The 27992-nt window shown below is 40.5% G+C and overlaps 1 protein-coding gene across 3 annotated transcripts in view; it reads right to left on the bottom strand.

The window, feature by feature from the left end:
• The window catches only part of MAGI2 (membrane associated guanylate kinase, WW and PDZ domain containing 2), a 1365890-nt gene that overhangs the window by 190193 nt on the left and 1147705 nt on the right, over positions 1 to 27992 (bottom strand). For all 3 annotated transcript variants that reach the window (XM_047694173.1, XM_047694175.1, XM_047694174.1), the window contains one exon: positions 2291 to 2322. In XM_047694173.1, the coding sequence (XP_047550129.1) occupies positions 2291 to 2322 (32 nt within the window). The remainder of the gene's footprint in view (positions 1 to 2290; positions 2323 to 27992) is intronic.

Below are 27992 nucleotides of genomic sequence, written 5' to 3' on the forward strand. Positions count from 1 at the left end.
AAGGAAATGACTATCTCAACGCAGATTAGCTTAAGATGTAGATGAGCAGGACAGAGAGGGTTAGGAAGTCACACAGGACCAGGAGGAGGAGAGATCTCACTCAGGATAACATTTCCTCATCCTGACTACAGATGGTGTCAATTCCGAGAGGAAAGTGTCTATAAATCCATACACTGTATGTATATATTTATATATTTGTTTCAATGAATGCTTCAGTAAACTATGTTCATTTTATAGAGCCACTAATTTATTGAGGTTTTATGCATGGAGGGTCTGCTTTCTAGGATGACAGTACTTTATACTTTTGAGCTCAATATATTTTTAGAGGCACTTTTAAGCAACTTACATGGACTGAGACTCTTCATGATGGCCATATGAGTGGGGTAGTATCACTGTTCCCATTTTACAGACAGAACTTGAGATACAGACAACTTAAGTGTCTAGTTGAAGGTCATACAGATACTAAAGAGAAGAAGCAAAGTTTGACCCCAGGCAGTATGCCTTCAGAGCCTGTGCCCCAAAACGTGTATCATACTGCTTCTCATTACAATCCTTAGTCTAAAGAGCTTCTGGCGGATACATGGAGGACATTACATTGACAGTCCTATATCCTCAGTCTAGAACCTGAAAGTCCAAGCCTTAGCTTTGGAAGGGACATGTGGGTTCAGGATTAATTGTAAATTGAGTTCTATAAAACCTTTTTGGGAATTATTGACTATGGATGTAATTACCATAATGACAGAAAATGCTGTAATTATGCCAAATGGCATAATTTGTGTAAATGTGGTACATATAAGGAAATCACTAAATTGCATAATTGTAGCACCATGATGAAGTTGCAAGGTTCCTTGTCAAATTAGATAAAGATGTGTATAACCACAGAAGCAAAGATTAACTTTGGGGATGAAAGGAAGAAATTATTTGTATTTTGGCCAAGATAAACAAATTTCATTTTAAACATTTTAAAACCACCTCTTTTCAAACCATGCACATCACTCTATGGTTTATTAAGCCCACGTGGGCCCAGTTTGCCCATCTGATCTTCTCTGTGGACCAGATGAGACAGTCCTCAAGGAGGACATGGTTGATAAGGAGGTTCTGCAGCTCTGACAGATCAGTCCCTTATCTCCAGCTCCTGGTTTCCTTATGTCTCTTTGAGAGAGACCTGGAGCTCAGGCATATGACAGGGCTCAGTAGCACTTCACTTTCACATCTTTAAACCATTATGTTATTTAATTAAGCCAGTTATGGACTTGAAAAGGATGCAAAATTATATTACCTCCCTTTGTAAAAACAGAAAATCAAGCAGTTAAATATTCCCTCCGTAAAAGAAACAGGAGAAGCCTAAGTTAAGCCAGAATTCCCTACTCACTGGCCAGACTTGGGGCCACTTTCATCTGAGCTGCTCAGGGTGAGAGGGAAGAAAAGACGTAGGCCCAAGAAGTGATTTCCCCATGTTTTGTTTTTGACTTGAATCACTTCGCTATAGTTCTCTTCTACTTTTGGGTTTAGACATCCCACGCAGGGCATGGTATTCTATCTAGCCCACCGTGAAACAGGATCCCAGAAAACCAGTGTCAGTTCTGGGGACTTGGCCAGTAATGAGTTTCAATCTAATGGCAAGGAGAAATTACTTCTACTTGCAAAGTCTACTTGGCTAACCTAGCCACACAGAAAGATGATTAAAATCCATCAGCCTCCTATATTGGCATCACGATTCATGAGGGAACTACGCCCAGAGAGCTTAGGTGATGGTGGAGATCACCAGCTTCTGAAGGAGGTTCAGAAGTTGAGTGATTGCTAGGTTTGGTGGAATATGTATGTCTCTACAATATTCACAGACGCATTATTTAGCAAATACATAAAAATGTGAATATAAACATATAAATATATACAAAGCTAAATTCCTTATGCACCAGATTTAATTTGCAGGTCCAGACCTCTAGGAATACAATTTGCATCTTGTCTGAAAATTCCATATTATGAAGACTACAGTTATTCCTGATGGGGGAAAACAAAAGGTTTCTACAGTACGCCATATTGAATAGTGCTAATGCCCATTTTCTAAGTATATTAAAAAAACAGGAAGAATTGCCTCTCCAGGAAAGGAAGACATGCTATTTTTGTATTTGTGGGACAAGTACAAGACAAAGGGACACAGGATTTGTGCTTCTGACACCACAGAATCTCAGAGGTAAAAGAGATTTTGCTGTCACCCAATTAACTCTTATTTACTGGGATTGCAATAATAACTAGAAATAAAGAAGGAAGCATAATAATTCCAACTTACAGGCTTTGGAGTTTTCCATGGAGAAAAGAAACCTGTAATAAAGAAAACAATATTTGAACTTTGAAAATATAACCTGCTACCACTTACGGGTGGCACGATATTCAGATGATTGCATTAATATTAATTGCCTGACAAAATATGCTGCAGTTTTCTTCAAGGAGCCCAAATCATTTCACTGGAATTATGTTAATTATTCTAAGAACATGTCCTTATTTGATGGCTGAGGAGTCTGAGGCACAGAGAAGGTAAACTACGGCAAATGGTCAGCTGCGTTACAAAATCTAATACCGAGCCATCCTTAGGGATTTCTGTGTCCCGGCCATAGTAGGAAATGGGGGAGGGTGGCAGGGTGAGGGGAGGGCAGGGGAAGAGGGACAGAGAGAATATAGACAGAAATTAAATTCTTCAAGGTAAATACCTTTGCTTAGTAAAAAATAATTCTGCTTTGTGTACAGCAGAATTCTTCTTTATCTGGTTAAAAAGCAATCAACAAGACTTCTGAGTCCTACATTTATTTTTTCTTGTTTTTTTTTTTTTTTTTTTTTTTTTTTTAAGTTGCATTTATTTTATGCAGGATTTACTCCTGGGCCACAAGTTTTTGTTTCTTCAGTCTTTTCTGGGGGTATCTTTTTCTTCTTTGCAACCTCCTTTTCTGGTTTAGGAACAGGCTGCTCTTTTTCGGGAAGGATCATCTGGACACAGCAGGGAGGGGCTCATCATGTCTGGTTAATGTGGCCTCAAGCCCTGTAAATTCCACACCACATCTGGGGGCTTTGTTCACGTGTATGTGCTCAATGACCAGAGAATCTACATCTACACCCTTCAGTTCAGCATTACTGTCTGCATTATTAAGCATGTGCAGTAAAAACTCAGTGCTCTTTCTGGCTCACCGACCCCGTGTCCAGCCCTGCCGTTCAGCCCGGGCACACCTACCAACTCCACCAGTGTGGACACAGAATGTCAAACCCTGCAAAAGTGACGTCTTTCAGATACTTGGTGGCTTTCCGGATCTGCATACCCCTGATGGTCTGGGCAGTTTCACGTGTGTTTTAAAAAGTGAATATGGAGATCTGAACCTCTTGATTTGCATGATTTTATAAGGTTTTCTGGGTCAAGTGAATAGCGAACCATTTTCAGATATCACTTTGGGCTGCTTACAGAAGAGCTCATTAGTCTTAAATTTAAAAATAATGTCTGTACCCATATGATGAATCAGATTCTAGTATAAAAGCATAACTCTTTGGGGACTGTTCTCCCATGGAGACCTTCTCTGAGCAGGTATCTGTTTATTATGCTAGTGCCAGGAATACTGTGCACGAAGAAGTAGCTCAAACTGCTTATTAATTGAATGACTCATATATCAACAAAGCCATGCTTTATTTTTTCTGATTTTACTGAGCAACATTTATGATCATAAATGGTATGCAAAGAAAAAACAAAAACAAGAAAACAAAACAAAAAAACCCCAAATGGTATGCAGATTGGACTGTCTTTGTTGTAATCCAAATGACCATTTAGACAATGAAAAGCAAAAGAGAGATTAATTCCTTTTCCTTTTTTTCTTTTATTATTATCATCACATGGTATCAATTTTTTTTTTAAAGTAATAAAAACAAGCTTAAAAATAATGGTGGGGAGGGGAGAGGGATGGCTGACATGTACTGGCACTGGTAAGCCAAAACAGCAAATTTGCTCATGTTAATGTTAGTTGGTATCTGAAAAATGCCCAATAGAAGTGAAATATTAAAAATAAGTCACATACTGTGTGTTTATCATGCTTAAAAACTGGGATCCTATAAAATGGTAATAGTTGAAAACTGTAGCCCATTTATAGGAAATACCTGCAGAAATTGGGACACCCATTTCTCTAGATGTTTAAGCAATCTTGCTCAGGCACAGCATAAAGACTAACTGTACCTCAATGCACGTTGTAAAGACCTGATGCTTCTTCATTTTATGCAAAGAGGGAAGGTATATAATCTACCAGGTTGCTCAGCTTTTTTTGGAACCCAGAGTTCAAGCAATGCTCAAGTGTAATAACCATCCTACCTAAGGAGATGAGAAGAATCAGCTCATCTTACGTATCCTGTAAGTTCTTATTTTTCCAACTAATGAAAAAATTCTGTTCGACATGTGGTTCAATTATAACTTAATTAGAAGGGTCTAGTCCCATCTTATTTTGGAAGCAGCTGAGAGTGAAAGTTACAGATAAATACATTTGTCTCCTTGACTTTGTAAAAATGCCAATAAAAACAAATTGACTGCTAAGTCTACAGTAAAAATAAAATAAAATAAAAATAAATTGTAACCTATTGGCCAATTAACCATTAGTTTCAGTGAAGGATAAAATTTATTTGTTGATGTATGGAATTGCCAGCAACAGGTCTTCTGCAAAAGATGTCATTTGTACAGTCTCACAATGTCAAAACATTCAATTATTTCCTCTGCTTTCTTTGCATCATCACCTTCTTCCTGGAGCACTGGAATGGAGTATTTACTGTTTTATTTTAGTAAGGTGATGGGAGTTTTTAGACTTTGATACAAACGTATTAAAAATGGTCACTCTGGGGGCGCCTGGGAGGCTCAGTGGGTTAAGCCTCTGCCTTCGGCTCAGGTCATGATCCCAGGGTCCTGGGATCAAGCCCCACATTGGGCTCTCTGCCCAGCAGGGAGCCTGCTTCTCCCTCTCTGCCTGCCTCTCTGCCTACTTCTGCCTACTTGTGATTTCTCTCTCTGTCAAATAAATAAATAAATCTTAAAAAAAAAATGGTCACTCTGTTACAGAGCTCTCGTCTCTGCGTGGGACATTATGCTAAAAGATGATTATTCCTCATCCGGAAAATGTGTAATCATCTGACCTCTCAGTAGTTCTGGTGTCAGAACTAAAATGGCATAAGAGGGCCACTGGTCAAGATCTGACAAGGAGAGAGGGATATTTACCATGACCACCTTTCATCTGTGGTACTTTGGCTCCCCATTCTTTTAAGGCTGTTTCATTTAGTCTGACCCCAGACCATTGGTGTGACCCAGAAACCCTGTCCTGCTCCTATTATGGCAGTTTCTGGAATATTTCTAACACTGAGTTGTGCCACAAAGCCTTCAGTCTGAAGCCATCCTTAGCCTTTCTGAGACATTGTCAAAAAGAGGCTGGTTGCTAGGCAGTAACTAATTTTGGGTAGTAAGAAATAGTATCAGGATAGATCTCCCCAAATAGGAATAACTTATGTGGCCCTCTGTGTTTCTTTGGCAAATTATCAATTATGCTATAGACATTTAAATGAAGATAAATAGAAAACTCCTATCTTGGATATACTTGATTTGGTTTGAATAAGCCAGAAAGTCAAGTTTTCTAGATGATTAAAGTCCAACTTTCTGTTCAACTCCATTGGAAGAGCTACAGAAATGCTAGAATAGTGTGGACCAAACTATTATATATTACAAATGTACAATATTTTTTTTTGTAGGATGGCTGCTCTTGGAAACCAAGTTTATCCTAATTAATGTTATATAAAAAAATAAAAATAAAGGAAAAACTTTAAAATCCTTATTTCTGTAATTTTTCTTTTTCTGGAATCATTCTAGTTGGAGATAGAAGTAAGTTAAGTTTGGTCTGCTCAAAGTATGAGTTTCGGGTTTCCCACCACCACTCTCCATAAGGAAACAGAACAAGGCTCTAGATAACTTTTTCTTAATCTTTAAGAGCTGTGAACCTAATTCATAGAAAAAGAGTATTTCTTTAAAATGATAGTAACATCATCTTTACGTTTTAGTTTATTTCTGGACTTTATTTCCCCTACTTCTACAGAAAGCAGTATATTATATTCTCTTTTGGGAATCAAATTTCTTTATAATGACCCATCTTTTCCATATTAATCATTTATTGGTACGTGTTTGTATGCACAAATGGAAACATAATTATTTAATCCTTACTCTGAGGAACAAAGTGAAAGATCTTAAGGTATAGTTATAATCTAACAAACCTTAAGTAGGGACCTAAAAGGGGGGAAAAAAAAGAAAAAATGGGAAAATTTAGATGGAGCTAATGAGAAAATTTAGATATATTTACTATGAAGCTCAAAGCGTTATTAGATTTCTAAAATCTGTCTTCATTAGACATAAAACTAAAGTAAATTTTTCATTCTGCTCCTGAAAGCACAGTGAGATGGGCAGAAAAACAGAAGCCCAGCACAAAGAGCTTATACAAGAAATTTCAGTCCTTGAAAACCAAAGACAAAAGTGATTTCATACTGAAACTTGAACTGAATTCTACATATCAATAAATACAACTTTCAGTAAACTACAGGAAGATGGCTATCAGATAAGATACAATATGCTCAGTTAAATTGGAATTTCAGATAGAGAATGAATGATTTTTTTTTAGTATAATATGTCCTGTATATTACATGAGATATATGTTATATAGGATATACTCATACAAAAAAAAAAAATTGGGGGGCACCTGGGTAGCTCAATGGGTTAAGCCTCTGCCTTCGGCTCAAGTCCTGATCTCAGGGTCCTGGGACTGAGACCCACATCTGGCTCTCTGCTCAGCAGGGAGCCTGCATCCTCCCTCTCTCTCTGCCTGCCTATCTGCCTACTTGTGAACTCTGTCTGTCAAATGAATAAATAAAATCTTAAAAAAAAATTTTTGCTCTTCATCTGAAATTCAATTTAAATGGGAATTCTGTCTGAGAGAGAGTGCACATGGGAGTGGGGTGGGGAAGGGTGGAGAGAGAGAGAGAGAGACTGTCAAGTAGGCTCCACACCCAGTGTGGAACTTAATCTCACAATCCCGAGATCATGACCTTATCAAGGTTAGACCCTTAATGAACTGAGCCACCCAGGCACCCCTGGAATTCTCTATTTTTTATTTGCTAAATCTGAACACCTTATCAGGAGAACATTTTATGTAAGTCCATTTAAAAACAAAAACACAATCGTAATATCTACTGTAGGTAATACCCCATTCAATGAAGCAAGAGACCCAGAAATTATTTAATATTTCCTTTTCCTGCACCCCCTCCAATGTTTTATTGTTAGGACTTTTGCTTTAGAGGAACGGCAGAACATTCCATTTGCTATGCAGATTATTGGCTTCTGTTGGTTGTCTGTCCATCATCAGCCTTGACAGAGGCCTCCCCTCATGGGATGCAGAACTCTGTGGCCAATGTGAGCATCACAAAAGACCATTTTCCGATTGCTTGGTGACTGGTTGGCAACATTGCCTGGTATCAAGAGGAAGGTTCCACAAAGCGGCTCTTTTCAAAACCTGCTTCTGACACATGATATCTAGAATTAAAAACTATCAATATAGTCACAGTAGTTCTGAAGGAGAGCCCTGTTCTAGTGTGCATTTGTAAGTGGTTGGGTAAGATTTTTTATTTTATCTATTTTCACACAGCAACAACATGATGAAATTTTAAAATCACCCCACTTTGCATAAGAGATCAAAACACAATGAAGAGTGACTTAGATCAGAGAGTTCCATGATGGTATCTTTAATTTGGAATAATGCCAAAGCAATTTTTTCCCCCAGATTTCTAGAAATTTCCCCAAACAGAACTAAATCTTTCAATATGCCTCTATAGTCCATTTGATAGACTGAACTTCCATTTGCAGAATGTGAAATGGGTTCCCCTTCAACTGAAGTACTTTGTACAACATATGACTCTGGTTTTGAAGATTATCATTGCAGTTTCATGTATTTTATAGGGAATTCTGCAGTTACTAAAAATGATAGAGATGCAGGGGAAATGTTTTATATTTCTCTTTTTCTTTAAGCGATAGAAAAGAAGTAGGAGGCACTTTGAAATAAAAACCTGTTTCACCGCAGATGTCCCGCTCTGGTTTATTAAGAGCTGTGTTCTATTTTGCTTAAAAAAGAAGGAAGATACAACAGTGTGAACGTACTTAGCACTACTGAACCTGTCCCCTTACATGTGACTAACGTGACACATTTTATGTCTATTTCACCATTATTTAAAAAAAAGAAAAGAAAAAGAAAGCCATAGAAGAGGGAAGAGAAGAAAAGCAGAAGTATGTGCATATCGCGTGAGTGTGAGAGAGGATAAAAGAGTATGAAAGAGAATTTCTTTTTCACAGTTTCTGTGGTGTCCTGCTGGAGGACAGGAAACTCACCTGGACACCCACACAGCCCCTTCTACCTCTAAAGTTATCCTTTCTCACAAAGGATTAGAGGCAAGAAAGAACACTCATGTTCTTACTACATTTCTGAAAATATTTCAAAGACTGTTAGAAAGTCTTCCAAAAGAGGTAATCATTTTTTTGAAGTTTCCCAAAGGGGGAAAAATGCCCCAAGGTTTTTAGAATCTCCTGTTAGGGCTAATTTGAGGGAAAAAAATACCACTAATAAAGTTAATCTTTAACTTAAGGATCCTCTCATTATCCCCGCAGTCTGGCAAATTTTCCGTCAAAAATTCAGCCTTTGGTACATGTGAGCCAGCAGGGTAAAGCACTAATTTCCATTAAATGTAGTTCAGTGTTATTCACTTTCTTCCTGGGTTTTAACTGATTCATGTATGTCTTATTAAAATTCGTTAAATGAGTTAAACTCTGCAGTTCCTTTAGATAATCTGTTTAAGCTATTCGAAGTCAGAAAGGGGCATTTTTTTCTTAATGAAAGTGACTTGGGCCAAAAACTTCCCCACACCTTTCCTTTACACAAGTATGGAAGGTACACTCTGCTGGTGGTACCCAGATCTCCTGTCACCAACTTTTAGCCAAGCACAATACTCCGTTTACAGAGAAGAACCCAAACTGGTCACCATCTTTGGCCAGAATCTGTTTTATGTGGTAAGCTGAGGCTCACTCTACAAGGCTTTAAAAAAGGATCCTTTCTGCATCTTTTAAATGAAAGTGTTTTTCTCACAAACACCATGAAGCTGTTTTCGAATAGCATTTTTCCCCCTGGCTTTGTTCTTTATGGAGAGAGCAGTCTGATCATTTAAAGTAATCCCAATGAGTATCTAGAAAGGATAAGTCTGCACATGTTGTCTTCTGATAAACTCTGCTACATAAAGAATGTGTTCAGAATAAAGCAGCCAGGTGAATAGCCTCAAACAGGAATTAAGGCCTGCAGGGAAAGAGGAAGAACTGTGTCAGGGAGGCTAAAACTCAGAGTGGGGTGAGCTCACAGAACATATTAAAAATTACAAAGGGTTTTTTTTTTTTTTAAATGTTCTGAACAGAACCAAGAGCGGTAAAGAGATAAACTGCTCTGTCTGTTTACAGCATGCTGTAAACAGTTGGCAAAGAAAATGTGGAAGGGTAGCAATACTCACAAATAGAAAGTTTCAATTCTGAGAGTAATAATTGTTTGAAAACGATGAATATATAGCATCACGTATTTTTTTTTTGAGAAACCTGTTTAGAAACATCTTGAAGTAGTTTCAGAAAGATTAAATGTCTGTTTCACTTTATGTCAACATTAAATATTTATTGAGCTGTGGTGTCTCACAAACACCATAAATTCAACATAGTGAAAGTGGAACCTTTGATCATTTCCCCCAAATCTTCTCCTCATTTTGGTAAATTTTCACTTGCCTCCTGAGTTTTAAAGACAGGGGCCTGAAAGTCATTCTTAATGTCTCCCTCTCCCCCACTTCCTTTTCACCAAATCCGATTTCACCTCCCAAATCTATTTCAGGTGCACTTGTTTCCATGTCCATGGCCTCCGCTGTAATCCGTACTCACCATCATCTACTGCCTAAATCAAAACAACAACAAATTTGCTGTCATCACAGGATCTGATTATGCTTAAAATCCCTCAATGGATTTCCCCCTGAATTTAGGATAAAACATAAAACCTATTAGTAGGTCCCCACTTACTATTCCCCAGAGGCCTCATGGGTCATTCCCCTTCACTCACAGGATTTGAATAAGTCAGACTTTTCTAACCACAGGGACTTTGCACAGGCTCCTTCATTTGCCCACCTTTTCTCACCCTCCACACAGCTACCTCTAACTCTCCTTGGGTGTCAGCTTAAAGAACACCTCCTCACAGAAGATGTCCCTGACTATATATATATATATATATATATATATATATATTTTTTTTTTTAAGATTTATTTATTTATTTGACAGAGAGAATGAATGAGCAGGGGGAAGGGTAGAAGAAGAAGAAGGAGAGAAAGAATCCTCAAGCATGGGGCGCCTGGGTGGCTCAGTGGGTTAAGCCGCTGCCTTCGGCTCAGGTCATGATCTCAGGGTCCTGGGATCGAGCCCCGCATCGGGCTCTCTGCTCAGCAGGGAGCCTGCTTCCTCCTCTCTCTCTGCCTGCCTCTCTGCCTACTTGTGATCTCTCTCTGTCAGATAAATAAATAAAATCTTTAAAAAAAAAAAAAAAAAGAATCCTCAAGCAGACTCCCTGCTGAGCACAGACCCTGATTCGGGGCTTGATCCCAGGACCCCATGATCATGACCTGAGCCAAAGTCAGACACTTAACCAATGGAGCCACACAAGTGCCCCCTGATCTTTTATTTTTAAATCAAAGCTATTATAGTTTTTCTTTTTTTTTCCTTATAAAAAAAAGCCTTAAAAAAGATTTTTAAAAATCTTTTTAAAAAGATTTTATTTATTTATTTGACAGAGAGAGAGAGAGGTCACTAGTAGGCAGAGAGGCAGGCAGAGAGAGCAGGGGAAGCAGGCTCCCTGTTGAGCAGAGAGCCCGATGCAGGGCTCCATCCCAGGACCCTGAGATCATGAGGGAACTGAAGGCAGAGGCTTAATCCCCTGAGCCACCCAGGTGCCCTCTATTATAATTTTTCATTGCATACTGTAGTTTTCCCATATTTATGAAATTGTATTCATGTAATTATAGTTGTGAAATTATTAGTTTAATGCCCATCTCCCCAGCTAGAGTATAAATTCCATCAGGGGTGGGATAAAATTTGTTTTGCTCACAATGTATCCCTAGTATTTTACACAATACCTGACACATAGTAGATACTTCACTAGACACATCTGAATGAACTGATCACAGTAGTGAAGGGTGTGTGAGGAGGGAGAACGAAAGAGACAGAATTTTAAGATACTTAGGAAAATGGATGAGGCATGGAGATTTGTGGGGGATGGAGGATGATATAAAGGAGGAGATGAAATCTATTATGACGTGTAGCTTCAGAACCTGGATAATGATGGTGTCATTAGCTAAAGTTCAGGAAAAGAGGCTTCTGGGAGTGGAGTATAGTGCAATGAGTATGAGGTGCCTTTGAGAGTTTGGGTTCAGGTGAAGAAGTTGTTGGTGGTGGGCTGTGTTGTCTGGTGATTGGTAGAAGGCTCAGAATAAGAGACATAATGTATCGGGTTAAACTTAAAATACTGTGCAGCATGAATGGAACCTCCTTAGGGTATGGAAAAGAATGAATGAAGTGCCTGGGAAGTAACAGAGAGCCAAGAAAAGAGAAAGTGTCAAGACGTAATAAATGGAAATACTCATAAAACAAGGTTTTAAGTGGACCGTCAAATGGGAGGGTCACTGGTGTCCTCTGTTGAAGCAATTTAATTCCTATAAGAGGGCAGAAATCAGATTTCAGTGCATTTGAATGAATGGGAAGGGGGAAGTGGAACAGGAAACGGCTATGGGGTTGAAGGGATAATGTCATGGTGGTCTCACCCCTACTCCCACCAGAGGAAGATTTGGGGAAAGCATGCTTACATTCAGATGAGAAGGTATCTGAACAGAGATAGTCTAAAGACTCAGGAGGAAAGGGGCTAATTGGTGAAATTATTTCATGAGGAGAGAGGATGGGATCTAGAGAACAGAAGGAGGAATTGACCTTGACAGAGAAGAAGCATTCAAGCCCTCATCAAGAGGCTGGAGAAGATCGTGTGTGTGCATGTGTCTGCACACATGTGTGTATGTATGTGTGTCTGTGAAATTCCCTAGGGTCTATTCTGTGGGGTTGGGGGTGCATGCGTCAGTGCAGGGGGTAGAGGGGCAGGGGAAGGGACTGGATGGAAGAATTCACAGTGGCTGAAAGTGGCAAAATCAATGAAGGGTTGGTAGGGGTTCTGGTCATGCAGGTAGACTGGAGGATAGAACAAAAATAACCTGTGTTAAGGGGATGAGGCAAAGACGTAAAGAGAAAAACAATTCTGAGGCAGTATAGCAGAGAAGTTATGCGCACACGACATGGGATAAAACGGACTTGGGTTCCAGACTCAGCTCCGTCTCTCACTAGTAATGTCATCTCATGTGTACGCAGAACAGCATCTGCTACCAGGATGGACTCCTGGGCTGTGAGTGAGACCCTGGGTCTGCTCAGTGGCTCACAGTGGAGTGAGTGTGAGCAATCCCCTAATCTCTCTACGGCCCCGATTTCTTATCGGCAGCAAAGTAAAGATAATAACAGGTATTATTTTAGTGAGAACTTCATAATGCACTTTAGATGTTATCGATATAAAATGCTGCACAGTTCCATTTAGTGCTTTTGATGCATTTTAAATTATTTTTCTACAAATTAGAGATCTGTTTTTCAGAAAGGTGTTCTATAATTTATTGTCACAACAGATGCATATTAATTTCTTAGTTGTTTTATTTAGGCTTTTTGCTCTTTTAAGCTTCCTTTTAAGTTCTTTTAAGCCATCTTTTGCTATGTGGAGTATGGCTTGCTTTGATTTGCATTAAACAGGTTTTTTTTTGTTTTTTTTTTTTTGTTTTTTTTTGCCTTAAACAAAGCAAACCATTGTTCTCATCTGATTAGTTTTCCCTCAAGGTCCAACTGGTCTTGGCTAGAGGAGTAAGGTAGTCCACACTGACCTCACTCAACAGTCCTTATACTCCAGTATAAACTATACCCTCAGTTTATAATGATTATATTATAATTATTCTTTATGAATTGTTTCTAGCTTTGCACTTTCCTGTAACTATTTATATAATGGTTACTTAGACTTAACCAATAAACTTTTTAATGCTCATCACAATTCATTTTATTCCACTATTTCTCCATTTTTGGATTTTGAATTTTGGTCCTCTGTTAGCATGTATCCTCAAATTTTTCAGAAACAGCATATTTGATGTCATAGTTAAAACAGTGGTCTCTTCAATGGGTCTATACCTTAACCCTTGAGACCCGTGTATCTATTACGTGTATCTATTACTTCACACGCAGGAAACTAAGACCTTGAGGCTGGGAGAGTATCTTGGATTATCTGGGTGGGCCCAATCCAATCACCTAAGTCCTTAAAAATGGAGAACCTCCCTGGCTGCAGATGGAGAGAGATGGTGGGGTGAGGAGGGCTCAACCTGCCAGTGGCTTTGAAGACAGGAAAAAGGCCACTGGCCGTGGAATACAGGAGGTCTTTAGAAACTGAAACTGGAGAAGACAAGGAAATATATTTCCCCCTAGAGATCCCATAAAAGAATGCTTCCATGCTGATTTTAACCCAGTGAGACACATGTTGGGTTTCTGAGCTATCGCGCTATCAGACAGTAAATCTATGTTGCTTTAAGCCACTACGTTTGCAGTCATTACTGTAGCAGCAAATAGAAACCCTAAATACAGGGAGCCTGGGTGGCTCAGTTGTTAAGTGTCTGCCTTCCACTCAGATCGTGATCCCAGGATTCTGGGACTGAGCCCCGAATCGGGGCTCCTTGCTCAGTGGGAAGCCTGCTTCTCCCTCTCCCACTCCCCCTGCTCCAGTTCCCTCTCTCACTGCTATGTCTCCCTCTGAAAATAAATAAATTTAAAAATCTTAAAAAAAAAAAAAAGAAACCCTAAATATGTAGCATCTTTTCTAAGCACTTTCTAGTTACATTAATGAATTTTGATACCACAATTTCTTTCTTTCAAACTCTGGGATTTTTTTCTATTGTTCTCTGACATTTAGTAATGCTGAGGACAGTCCTGGATCCACTCAATTTTTTTTTATTTGCAATTAACTTTTCATTTTCTTATATGCATAACTATAACTTTTCTTTATCCTTTTAAATTCTCCATGAATTATTAGAATATACTTAGGTGTGATTTGTTTTAATTCATCCCGGAATATAGGGACTGCATTTGCTTCAGGTTTTCTCTTTTAAGTCTTTCTCCTCCAGATTTGGTAACTGGAGGCTTTATAGAAATGTGAACTCTCAGACCCCAGACCCAGTGAAACAGATCTGTAATTTGACCACCCAGGTGATTCACATGCACATGTAAATCAAAGATATTCTAGTAGTAGATTTGATCTTGACTGCTTCATTTTTTCAGTATCTCTTTCTTTGTCCGTTAACATGTATCAGAAGTAGGTCACGCCCCTCCCTTTCTTCCAAGGGGTTATAAGCAAAGCTTTTGGTTCACACTTCACTTCCTTTCCCCCTTCTCTGGTAAGTCTGACAAAGGTAGAGTTGGCCTTGGATCCGAGACTCCATGTCAAGAGCAGTGTAGCTGGTAACAGTGTGGTGATGGGGACTGCGGCTGAGACGGAACACAGCTGGAGACCTGCCCGGTATCTGGAGACTTCCTCCTGTTGGTCTCTACATCACGGATTGCTTGCAGGACCAATTTCACCATTTACTAACTCAAATCAACGTTTTAGTATTCAGAGGTAATTCCAAGCTCCCAGATGTGTTTATTATGACCTTTTCACTCGGTCAAGCATTACTCTGCTTGATTTTTCGCAGTTCAGCCTGCTCCACCCATTTCTGTTGTTTTTAAAATGCTACATCTTCTAGCACCTGATGATTCCAAGCCCGTTTTCTCAATTTCTTCTGTTTTCCGCAGTAAATCTGTTTCTGTGTCATGCTGTTCCTCTTAATCTTTAAGGCTAATTATAATGATCCCTTTCTTACATGCTTAATTATTTTGTTATAGCCCCATGCTGACTTTTAGAACTTCCATTCATTCAAAAAGGGAAGATTTACCCAGATGCAGGCTCATGAACTCCATTATGCCCATGTGAGTGACTGTGTGACACCACACCTGCTTTGGATCTCCCACAACAGTGAACACACGCACAATGCGCAGCCAGACTTCCATTGGTGACTGTCCTATAGCTCTGCTGGACCGTAGGGCACAATTTCCTGATCTTATGTGCTTATTTTAGGGAGAAACACTTGTGTTGTAAAAAAAATCTCTATGGTAGATGGATCTATCATTTAAAAAAAAAAAAAATCTCTATCTATGGTAGAGAGATGGTCTCTATCTACCACCCCCAGGCCCTGTCTAGCTCTGCCTCCCTCCAGGGTGCTGTGTAATAGTGCCACCTGCCCCAGGCAATGATGTGTCACTGCCCTCTTTTTTCTACTTTCTGTTATGCTGTGCTTTGGGATTCGGGACTTCAGAATTGGTTAAAAGAGAGTAGTGGGAGAAAGAAATTGAGGGATTATTCAGTGGGGGGAGGTTTATTTACTTATTTTTAAATATTTTATTTATCTATTTGTCAGAGAGAGAGAGAGAGAGAGGGACAGAAAGAGCACCAGCAGGGGGGAGGGGCAGAGGGAGAAGCAATCTCTCCGCTGAACAGAGAGCCCAACGTAGGACTCAATCCCAGGATCCTGGGATCATGACCAGAGCTGAGGGCAGATGCTTAACCGACTGAGCCACCCAGGCATCCTGGGTGGGGAGGGTGTTTAGACACAACTGTCCCTGCCTTATAAAGCAATACCTAAGCAATCTTATTGCTAGAATCTGTGAATCTTGACATTTTCTATATCTTTTTAGTGCTTTACTGGGATGCTGGGAGAAACACACAGATGTTTTTGACCTGATGTCATTTTAAATATTAGTCTGTTAATGTAAAGAACAATTTTATCTCTTGTTTATATGTCATATATACATAATATGCACACTGTTTATGAACGAAGGTCTGATATATAGGCAGAACTACCATTTGCTTATTTCCTGTCTTGACTAACTTAACCAGTTAAGGCTTGAAATAAATCTTCATTTTAAGGTCCTGGCATCCCGGATTAGCATCACTTAGGCACACAGCTGGTGGAGATCAAGAACAAATATCATTACAGGATTGCCCCAGAATGTATTTTTCAATCAAAATCACAGACCAGAGATAAAAATAAATTTGCTCTGTGGTGGGAATTCTTGGTGCAATAGAGTTTGTTTTTTTCTCACCCCCCCCCCTTCTTATCCTTTAGGTTCTCCTGTGGGACTCCCCACAGAGAAAGGGAAGATGGTTCTAACACATCCCACCATGGAGCCGAGAGTCACAGCCCGTATCTCAGTACATGAGTCATCAGGAAGAACTTCACCAACAACACATCAATGTTTTACATAAAGTGAAGACCAAAGATGCTGCTTCGGTTTGCGTTCTCTCAAAAGCAGACCCTGAGATGGCGACTTGAGTGGTCTAGGAAGCACGAATGAAGAAGGAAGTGAATCAGGGAAGTGAAACACACCAATGAGGAACTAATCACTGTGTGGCCCCCGGACCATGTCCCTCTGTGGATCTTCTGAGAAACCGTAAGGAACACACATCAGAACCTTCAGACTGCGGGGCAGCGAGGCCTGGGCGTTTATCCTCTAACTCTCTTTGCCCTGGTGGGGGATAAGGATTGCTCCTCATAATTCTCCCATGTTTCTGGGCTGTCCCTGAATAAGGCCGAGGAAGCATCTGCAGGGCCAGAGGAAGTTCTCAGAGGATAAGAGACTCCAGTGTGGGGGCGCCTGGGTGGCTCAGTGGGTTAAAGCCTCTGCCTTCAGCTCAGGTCATGGTCTCAGGGTTCTGGGATCAAGCCCCACTTCGGGCTCTCTGGTCAGCAGGGAGCCTGCTTCCTCCTCTCTCCCTGCCTGCCTCTCTGACTACTTGCAGTCTGTGTCTATCAAATAAATAAATTAAATTAAAAAAAAAAAGAGAGAGACTCTGGTGTGTGAGGCAGGACTCTGTGGGTTTGCTTGAAAGCTCCACAGCTGCCTATTATCAGGTGACTGGACAAGATACAAAGTAGCAGATCTTTTAGACAAAAACAAGCAAACTGTATCTGTGGCGGGAGGAAAACCTACATAAGTTTGCACTTACAGTGATAATTTTGGGGAATGAAGGATTTACATCATGTTAAAGTGGGGATGGCAAATGAGTTTTGACTCTCATGCCAGCTTTGATCCACTGACTGCCAGGAGTGCCGTGTCGAGGACGAATCTCAAAAGGCTGAGTAGGAAATGGCATCTTTATCATTTAGCATCCCAGACATGGAACTGGGAGGACAGAAGGGTGGCATGTGGGCCATGTATTTGCCACTCTGCTTTAAAGTGGAGACTATTCTTTTTAATCATTGTAAGTGCTGAGTGAGACATCTTTAATGAAATACAATAAATTCTTCTGCAGATTTGACCTTTCAAAATGCACAGCATGTGAAGTGTCTTCAGTTAATGGGAGAATTCTCCAATTAATGTTATGAATAAGACAGGGATAAACTTCAAAGGCACAGCAGTTACAACAGGTATTAGGTTTGTCATTTTGCTACATGTTTCAAGTAAACATGCTCATTTATTTTCTCACAGATATATAGAAAATGAAATGGGGTCATGGTATTAACGGGAAAATATAAGAGTGCTCAGTGGTGTCAGTGCCTACTCAGTGTTAGACAAGTGTAGTTCATTTTGGCAGTTGGGGGGTGGCATGAACATTTAAGTTCTATTCTCTTAGCAAATTAAAATTACGCAATTCAGTGTTAACAACTATGAATGTATTAATTAACTAGATGGCAGGGATCCTTTCCCTGTGTATATCAAATCACAATGAACAATTCTATTTGTCAATTATACTTCAATAAAACTGAAAAAAAAAAGGCCTTGGAGGAAGAAAATCATCATTAAATTCAAGTGGGGGGAAAACTAATTCATCTGTCATAATGCCTTAATGAGGAAAATATTGCCATTTACCCTGGGACATGATTTTAACTGCTGAGTCCAAGAATAAGTACAATATCAAATCTCAATAACTTGTACCATTGCAATTCAAACTGATTTCACGTCTTGTGGTTATCACTTCCTAAATATTCCTCCATTCTCATCTCCAATGATGCATCTGAGTCCAGACCACCATCAGGCTCTGCCTGCGCCCCTATAGCCAATCAACCTCTTTCCATCTGTTCCTTCACTCTGTGGTCACAGAAATCTTTCTAAAGCATAAATCTGATCATGTTGCTCCCCTACTTAAATGCCTGTAATCAGCTTCCTACTGCTTGCAAGAACAAAATGAAAATCCTTTAGAGAACCTTAATCTGTTCCCCATCCATCTTTCTAGCCTCACCTTGCTCTGGATGCCCACCCCCGCCTTCCTTTCTCCTTTCCAGGGTCAGGAACCTTCTCTCAGTCCTTCAAACCCCTTGGGCTCTGGCTCACCACAAGGCCTTTGAACCTGCTTTCCTGCCTGAATCACCAAGTTAACTCCAGTCTACTGTTTAGATCTTGGTTCCAGGGTGACTTCTTTAGGGAAGGCTTTCTGGACCTTTCTAAGCCAAATCCCATGATTAGAAGCTCTCATGGCTCCAAGAACCTCTCTTCAACACTCCTTTCTTCCCATGTTCACAGCTGTGACCACTTCTTGGTAAAGGTATGAATTCTTGTGATAACTTTTTCTCTTTGGCATGAGTCTAAGAAGTTCCCGGATGGCAGGGATCATATCTGCATTTTTGTTCACTATTGATTCTCCATCTCCTGGCACAGTATCTAGCAATCGCAGGTGCTTCCTAAATATTTGGCAAATGAATAAAAGGAATGTCAACATGCATTTTTACCAAGACTCAAAATTTTCATTTCTTTCTGAGGAAAATCTCCCATGTATTTAGCAGTTTATCATTTAAATAGCACTTTGAGGGCATATTATTATGGGTTCCTTGTGAAATTCCTGTGAAGAGGGTGGGGAAGGAATGACTACGCACATCTCACAGCAGAAACCCAGGCTCTGATGGTGTTCGGCCCACAGGCAGGGAAGAAGGAGGTGGCAGAACCAGGACTCAGCCTACATCCTCTCTGGCTCCCAGTCTAAAATTCCTTTCCCACAAACAGTCTGTCAGAGCAGGATGACAGGTTATTATGCAATTGGCAGGCTAGTTAACTGCTCTGATCTTGTCTTAAGCTCTTCCAGAATCTTGCCATCTCAATTCAGGTATTGCTCGTCGGTTTTACATTCAGTGGAAGAGAAGTGGCCAGCGGCAATGCCCACCTAGAGGCCCATGGCCCTGGGGGCTGGAAGAGCAGAGGATGAGTTTCGAGGCACATCAGGACCTATTATGTATTGATTTGCTCCTTGGAGACCCCACCAGAAGGAACATTACCCCAAGGTGCTGTTCTGCGTTGGAAAGAAAGTTAATGGTTAGAGAGCCTGTGAAGTCTCACATGGGCAGAAGCAGACAATGGGGGAAAGCAGGATAGACACAGACATCTGGGACTAAAGGAGCCAGATGTGCTGGGCAGAGAACAAAGCCCTCCAGAACTCTAAAGTTTTCCAAAATGTCCCTGTATTACCTTGTTTCACAGATGACAGGATGAAGGGAAGTCTCCTGGGCTCTCAGCAATACGCCACGCTCCGGCCCTGACACATGTATTATAGATTGAGAGCATGTTGGCATCATCGGGGACCTTCCAACCTTGCTTTACAGATGCGTTTACAGAGTGTGTCTCAGCAAATCATCACAGAGCTGACGATCAACCGTCAGATGCGTGTGAGCATCACAAATGAGGTGACACTTTCGGAGAAGGGGGGAAAACCCGCTCTTACACTCTCCTCCTACTCATCGACCTCTAAGCTAAATAAAACGTTGTTAGGGTTTTAATCTGAAGAAAATTAGTGCAGGCAGGGACCATATTTTGCACCAGCAGAACTACCTTTATTGTTAACAACGAACTCCCAGTGAGCGCACAATACCTATTTTTCAGTTGGACTAAATTCCAATAAGTCATCAGATTATTTGTGAGTAATTTCCCATTATTGTAAGTCACTTAAGAAAAGAAATGGGTGCCACAGTGGTGTAGCATCCGACTCTCAGTTCAGGCTCAGGTCACGATCTCAGGGTGGTGATCTCAAGTCCTAAGACTGAGCCCCAGGTCAGGCTCCATGCTCAGTGCCGAGTCTGCATCTGACTCCCTCTCCCTCTCCCTCTGCCCCACCCCCTTTGTGCTCTTGTGTTCTTGCTCTAAAAAAATAAATAAATCTTAAAAAAAAAAAAAAAGAAGAAGAAGCCTGTGACAAAAGAAGGCCTTCAGGCTTCTAACAATCTCACTATCTAAAGATAAATAGGGTTTGAAAAAGTGTCAGTCACCTTCTGTCACCTGTGCATGACACAGTGTGTTGATGCCACTTGGACCCACCTGGGAACTCTGTGAATCTGTTTGCTTTCTGAAGCCACCTTAGTGCCAAGGGGCTCATAGCTTCAGCTTGGGACTAGACAGGCTATGTCTAGATTCTTCCTAAGTAGAATTAATCAGTTAAGAACCAAACTTTGTGGGAAGAGGTAGCAGCATACAGCCCGACAGGTGTGTCCCCACCACTGGCATCCTGCTCATTACTGAACCTGGTACCTCATCACAGCCAATATTTCATGCCTCCTCTGTCCTCATGTGCTACCACACGAAGGGGAACGGGAACATTCCCTTCCTTCTGTGTGGATGAAGGTCAAGCTGGGACTCCAGCCACTGTGCCTGTGGATGGGCTGCTCTGAGCAGTGACGACTAACGCTTTACAGAGAAGCCTGGAGAACCTGCCGCACGTACCTCTTTAATGAGATCAGAGTTCAATCCTAAGTCCTCATTTTCCCACTTACTCTTGTTTCCTTGGGTCCTCCTTCGTTGTCTGGCTTCAGTTTCAGTCTGCATGAGAATGATCTGAGGTGTTGTCTTTCTGTTCTCGACCTCTGTGGTTTTCACCCTCGCCCCAGCTTCCCTTCACGTCTCGCTTACTCCTTCACTCACTTGTTCATTTATTGTTTCATCCTTAAGCAGATATTACCAAATGACTACTGCAGAGTCGGCATCGCCTCTCTGGATAGCTTCCTGGCTAAGACAAAGGTATTACTTGATTTTGCAGAATCTGGTACACCTCCTTCCTCTGTCCTCGCCCCCTTCCTGCCGCTCGTCAATGCACTCTCTGGGATGAGCTTATTTATCCCCCGGGGCTTCTCCTGTTGGTTACGACTTCTAAACGTGCTTCCAGATCAGCCCATCCCTCTCCTCAGGTCAAGCCCAAGTGTCCATCTGTAGCTCCGCTGGCCATTATACAGGGCTCACACCCAATGATAAATGCAGTCTTTTCCCCTATGGCTTCTTCTACCTTCCAAAGACCCTGAGTCCATAGATGGGCCCAGGCTCCAGACTGGAAACCTGGGGCTCTCTGCAAATCTGTGCTCTCCACACCCCCACATTCCATCGGTCCCGTTGTTCAAGCTCCTGGATGTCTCTTGTACTGACATCTTCTCTCCACCCTCACGGAGCCTTGAGAACTCCAGAACCTCATAACCTCTTGCCTACAATTCTGTAAATAACCTCTAACTAACTAGTCACTTCTTTCTCTATTCTTGCCCTCTGTGATCATTTTTTCCTATTGATGCTAGAGAAATCTTTTTTATTTTTTTAAGAGAAATCCCTTTAAGGCATAAATCTGAGAACATCACTTCTCTTTAGTTCTATACTGGTGTCCCATTTGCTGCAGAACCAAGTCCAAACTCCTTAGCATACAAGCTGCTCCGTGAGCCGGCCGCCGGCCTCTGCAGTCTCCTTGCTCATGGAGACTCACCTCACACCCCTTGCTCCATCTGCCCCGCTCTACTCTTATTCTCAGAATACCCAGGATGTTTGACAACTCTATGTTTGCTCCGTCCGCCATGCCCATTTCTGTCAGGAATTCCCGCCTCATCCTGTCTCCCTGGCAACAAATGACTTCTTTTGAGCTCTTAGCCCACCTCCTCTCTTGGTCTTAATACTCTCTCTTCCAGCTAGAATTGACCAGTCTTTTTTTTTTTTTTTAAGATTTTATTTCTTTAAGAGAGAGAGAGTGAGAGAGCACAAGCAGAGGTAGAGGGAGAAGCAGCAGGGAGTCTTGATATGGGACTCAATCCCAGAACCCCGATATCATGATCTGAGCTGAAGGCAGATACTTAACCCACTGAGCCACCCAGGTGCCCTAGAATTGACCAGTCTTATCTCTGTGTCTTCAGTGGCATCTGGCTGCACCCCTATCACAGCACCTGGAATACATCAGGGCACTTGTTTTTGTTTGTTTGTTTTAATTCAAAGATGGCAAAATTGGTTTATTATAAAAGCAATTTAAGAATACCCAGTTAAAGTCTTATCCCAATGCTACCCAAAACAACCCAAGAAACAGTTACACACTTTTACTTTAGGGATAAGGATATAGAACAAGAAGAACCACATCAAGGCTGGGATTCAAACTCAGAAAGACAAAGGGTTCTTAGGTCTCCATCAGGCCAGAACAGAGGGTACAGTAAGATAAGGGCACTGGTCTCTCAGGTGCCACAGTCTAGACTGCTAATTAGAATTAAGTCTCTCAAAGGTAGTGGTCCTATTCTACTTATCTTTGCATCCCCAGTCCCTCAAAATCAGTAGGTTTTTAATGGATACTTTCAAGAATTTAATGAATACTTGCCAAATAAATAAATTACAAAGATACTTATTATGAAAAACAACTCTATAGTTTGATATTTTGCCTGTTTTTAAAAATTATTTTTGTTAGTTATCATGAATTATTGTTAATAAAATATTTTATTATTTTGCTGTTAATGGCTCACGTCCTTCATTTCCCTTCAATGGAAGATCAGAACAAGGGAAAGCCAGATTATATTTCAGCACGAAGCACACATTAGCTTAAGTAACTTGACTATGAGACTGTAAAGAAAGAGAACTGCAGAATTTTAGAACTACAATGAACTAAAGCAAACATTTTCTCTAACCCTTTCATTTTACAGATATACCATGAGGTCGCATAACTAATTAATGGCAGAACCGGGACAAGATCTTCATTTGCTGGCCCTATCACCCTGTCATATTAGAGAAGTAGTGTTTATTAAGCTTTGATGATGTGCCAGGCACTGTTGTGGGTCAAATAGAGATTTTTACCCCTGGTCTCAGCAGATGGATGCAGCTGCTAAGGTTATGACCTCTATATTGTATTTGGTCCTCCCTCCTCTCTAGTGCTACTGGACCTGTACTGAACATGCACATTTTGGGGGGTGGGGTGGGGGGTCTTTCTAACATGTTGCTATGTTGTTTCTCTGAGGTTGAGCATCTCTTGAAATGCCTAAAAAGCCTTCCTTGGTTCTTGACCTTGACAACATTATCAGTCCTCAGAATGGTCCTCTGCCCTATCAATGGCTCCATCAGACTTAAATTCCTAAGACAGGTCAGCAGTCTTAGCACTCCTTGCTCGTTGTTCTTCTGGCCTCTCCCATGGCTTCTTCAACAGGCTGGCTGATGCCTCCACATGATTCTCCATTAGCCCTACTCCACCCATTATCCAATTTCCCCATTTACTCAAAATACCCAGGCACCTCTTTCTCACCCTTCCAAATCTACCAAAGAGTTTACTGTCTCCTCTCTCCTTGTTGTAAGATCTCTGAAGTGTTTAGTTAGAGAACTAAATTCATTCATCGGAATGAAAAGAGTTATTTAGCATGATGTTACTGGGAGCTGGGTGTGGTTCACATCATGACCAAAAAGTAAAATAAGAACATGAAATCAAGAAAGTAGAAGCATATATACACAGTGAACAATGTGATAATTATAAGGACATGTAAGGAAAACTCAGGTTGTTTACTGTAATGATATTCTATCTTCCACATCTTCCAGGAAGATGTGGAAGATAGAATGTGATTACTAATGATTTAAATGATGGTTAATATACATTTAATTAAAAAAATAAAAATGCAAAATGTAGCTTTTTCAAAAGCCCTGGATATTTGGGAGAGGAGGGAGGTTCATGCTGAATATTCACATGTTGCGTATACACATCCTGTTGTCTACTTATACGAGTGTGTTTCTCTGAAATATGCCCGAATCCTAGATGGTTTAAATTAGATGCACCATGTGTTCTATGGATGCCAAATAATCGTTGTTGATTTCTTTTTCTCTTCAGCAGCTGTTTCAACTCATAGACACAATCTATCATTAAGTTTCCTAGCTTGCCAGCTTCACTAATCTACAGAGAGAAATAACACAAAATAAGGAAAAGTGGGAAATCTTCAAGCAACAGCATATCTCTTGAGTTCTTACTCTGTGCTAGACAAGGTGCTGACCGGTTCACATTATGATGTTTCATCTTTACAACAACCCTGTGTGGTAGGTCGTCTTACTGTTCTGTTTTACAAATGAAGAAGAGAAGATTCAGAGAGATCAAAACTCCTGGAGCCACATAGTTACTGAGAGGCAGAACTGGGATTTTAATCCTAGCTCTCCACTCAATACTTATTTTATTTTATTTTTTTTAAGGTTTATTTATTTATCTGTTTGAGAGAGAGTGGGAGAACATGAGCAGAGGAGAAGCAGACTTCCTGCTGAGCAGGGACCTGGATGTGGGTCTCAATTCCAGGACCCTGGGATCACGACCTGAGCCGAACGCAGACCCAGGCACACCTCAACCCAGTACTCTTAATTACTCTTTATTTTATTGTCTACAAACACAGTGTGAGGTTGAAAATGGCCGATATGACACTGTGATGCTATATCTTTGTTTGATTGTTAGAAGAAGTCCAACAGTAGTGTAATGTGGAGTCTTGCCATTCTATACTTCCTAATACATGAGGCTTCTTTTGTTGTGGGGCACTTACTGAACTAACATATGAAAAGAAAGAAAAGAGGATCTCCTTGGATAAAGTGGGAATTGATACTCAAAACTTGGATATTCCTCAAACCTTAAAAAAAAATTCAGACAATTAAGATTAATTGAAAAGTGCTTATGAAAAGCAAAAATCAAACCCAACCTCAACCCATAAAGCTTACTCAGGGTTGAAGAAATAATCAGAAAATAACCAGAAGGAAAATAGCCTACCCTGTGAAACAAGATCAGGGGCAAATACCCTGAACAACACAAATGTCCATATTTCTGCAGATCATAAATCACCTAATTACTGCCTGGACAGTCGAGGAGGTGAACCAGAAGGCCCTCTCCCTTCTCTGCCTGGTCCACAGCAGTCTCTGGGGGGGGGGGGGTGAGGGGCTTTCATCTTTTAAGACTTGTGACTCCTAAGCCTGTATTTTGTTGCATTACCTCATTCTTCTTTTAAGAAGTTTAGAAAAACATGCATGCTCTAGTCTCATCCTGTTCCCTAGACCATTTGTTCTTTCATCTTTGGTCAAATGCTCTCCACTTTCAAGAGCCTTTTACACTGAATTAAAAAAAAAAAAAATAGTGCTCTCGCATACTTGACCTGTAAGTCTGGAGAACCATTCAGAGATGTGTGGTTTTTTCTTTTCTTTTCGGTTTTTTTTTTTTTTTTTTTTAAGAGTCAGCTTTGAGATTTCTGGAAATTGGAATTGTTTTCTGTAAGTTCTTATAAAGAGGGAAGTCTTAAGTGGTGGGACTGCAATCCAATGGTCCAGTGGAGAGAGGAGAATAACTTTCTGTCCTTTTTTTTTTAAGCTTTAATTTATTTATTTGAGAGAGAGAGAGTGAGTGAGAGAGAGTGTGCACAAGCTGTGGGAGAGGCAGAGAGAGAAACAGACTCCCCACTGAGCAAGGAGCCTGACGTGGGGCTTGATTCCAAGACCCTGGGATCATGACCTAAACCAAAGGCAGACACTTAACTAACTAAGCCACCCAGGCTCCCCAAGAGAAGAAAAATTTGCAAAAGTTCTGATACTTTAAAGAAATATTAACAAAGGTTTTAAAAATACATTATCAGAAAATATACTATCAAATATTAAAAGAACTACTAACCACTAATTGAAAAATGATACTAATAAATATGCTAAGTAATCAAAGATCACCATCAAAATGTTGATAAAGACCCCATGAGATAATTTATTTCACCAACACCATTTAGTGCTAATACCACTAGTCTCTCTTATGATTTATGGCTGGTATTTTATATCCCCCCCCTTTTTTTGGCATAATGTTGAGAACAGAGAAGTTTTTGGTATAAAATCCAGTAGCTACCTTGCACAGAACTTGTGCATTTTTGAATCCATAACTGGAAAGGGACTGGGTGAGTATAAAATATCACCTCTATATTCATCATTACTATTAAATCTATTTTTATAAGAGTCCCTGCTTTTTCCAGGCACTGAGAACACTATTTTAAAACCAAATTGCGGGCGCCTGGGTGGCTCAGTGGGTTAAGCCGCTGCCTTCGGCTCAGGTCATGATCTCAGGGTCCTGGGATCGAGTCCCGCATCGGGCTCTCTGCTCAGCAGGAAGCCTGCTTCCCTCTCTCTCTCTCTGCCTGCCTCTCTGTCTGCTTGTGATCTCTCTCTGTCAAATCAATAAATAAAATCTTTAAAAAAAAAAAAAAAAAAAAACCAAATTGCTCCCACATCTTTTAAGCTTACAAAGACTCAGTACATTTGACTTGGAGAAGCAATTGCTTTCCTGTACGTTTAGCATCCTTTGGATTAAAATCATGGAAAGCTGGAGATTGCTTGAGTCAAAGGCAAGTGTTACACTAATACTTCCTCATTCTCAGTTTCTGCAGAGTACATGGATTTCATCGTGCAATGGAAGTTTGCTCAGTTGGTATGTTTATGCTTGGGGGTTGGGGTACAGGAGCAATGAACAGTGTGGTTTACGTAGGAACAAAAGAAATTATTCTGTCCTCAGAATAGTTAAAAGGAAAGATATTTTGTTTTTATTTGTTTGGGTTTTTTTTTAACCCATAGATGACTTCTGAGGTGAGTTATTAGGTTGTGTCAACCAGAAAGAAAGATCTCCACTTGTTATTCTTCATAACCATTGATATTTTATAGAGTGAGTCATAAAATGCTCTTTTTGGGCTTTATTTCATTGAACATGTTTTTTTGGGTAAGAAGTGTATCTGTAAAAAAATAGACAGTTTTCCTACTTTGCCTTCTTTCAAGAGTCTCAATTCCAAAGAGGAAAAGCCTCTTGGTGAGTGTGAGTCTCTGGAAATTTACTACCTCTTGGCCTGTCACTGAGGTTCGTGTTCCCGTGGCTGCCAGTCATGCCATTGTGTTCTCGTGACCCCAGCCTGATATCCCCCTCTAGGACCGGTTCCTCCCCTCCTCCTTCTCACTGTCCACTTCAACGCACTCAGAAGCAGCTCAACTGGCCCAGGACCAGTAAATACCCAAAGCAAATTACCTGCCAGCCTGCACTTCTGAGCACTGCTTCCTTGGAGTCCATTTTTGGGATATTTCACTACTACTCCACTACCTGGTGCCGACTACTCACCGAAAGGCCAGTTGTCAGGCTGTGCTAATCTTTCATGTTGAATTCTAATCTGCTTATTTTCTGAGATTTCAAGGTTTGGTTTTTGTTGTTAGATTTTTTTTTATTATCTTGTATTTCTCTTTTAGCATTTTGTGTTTTCTTGTACACAACTTTTTTCTTTTTAATTAAAATGATATTTTTAACATTTTTATTTAAAATATTATTAAAAATTTTTTAAATATTTGTGTTCAAATTCAGTGTAGTTAACATATAGGAGCAGTGTCCACAAGAGCCTAACTATGGAGACCAAACGTCCATTGACAGATGAATGGATAGAGAAGATGTGCTCTGTGTGTGTGTGTAAAACAGTGCTCCCAAGTGTAACATACACACACACAATGAAA

This window comes from Lutra lutra, chromosome 11, assembly GCF_902655055.1.
Source record: "Lutra lutra chromosome 11, mLutLut1.2, whole genome shotgun sequence".
NCBI lineage: Eukaryota > Metazoa > Chordata > Mammalia > Carnivora > Mustelidae > Lutra > Lutra lutra.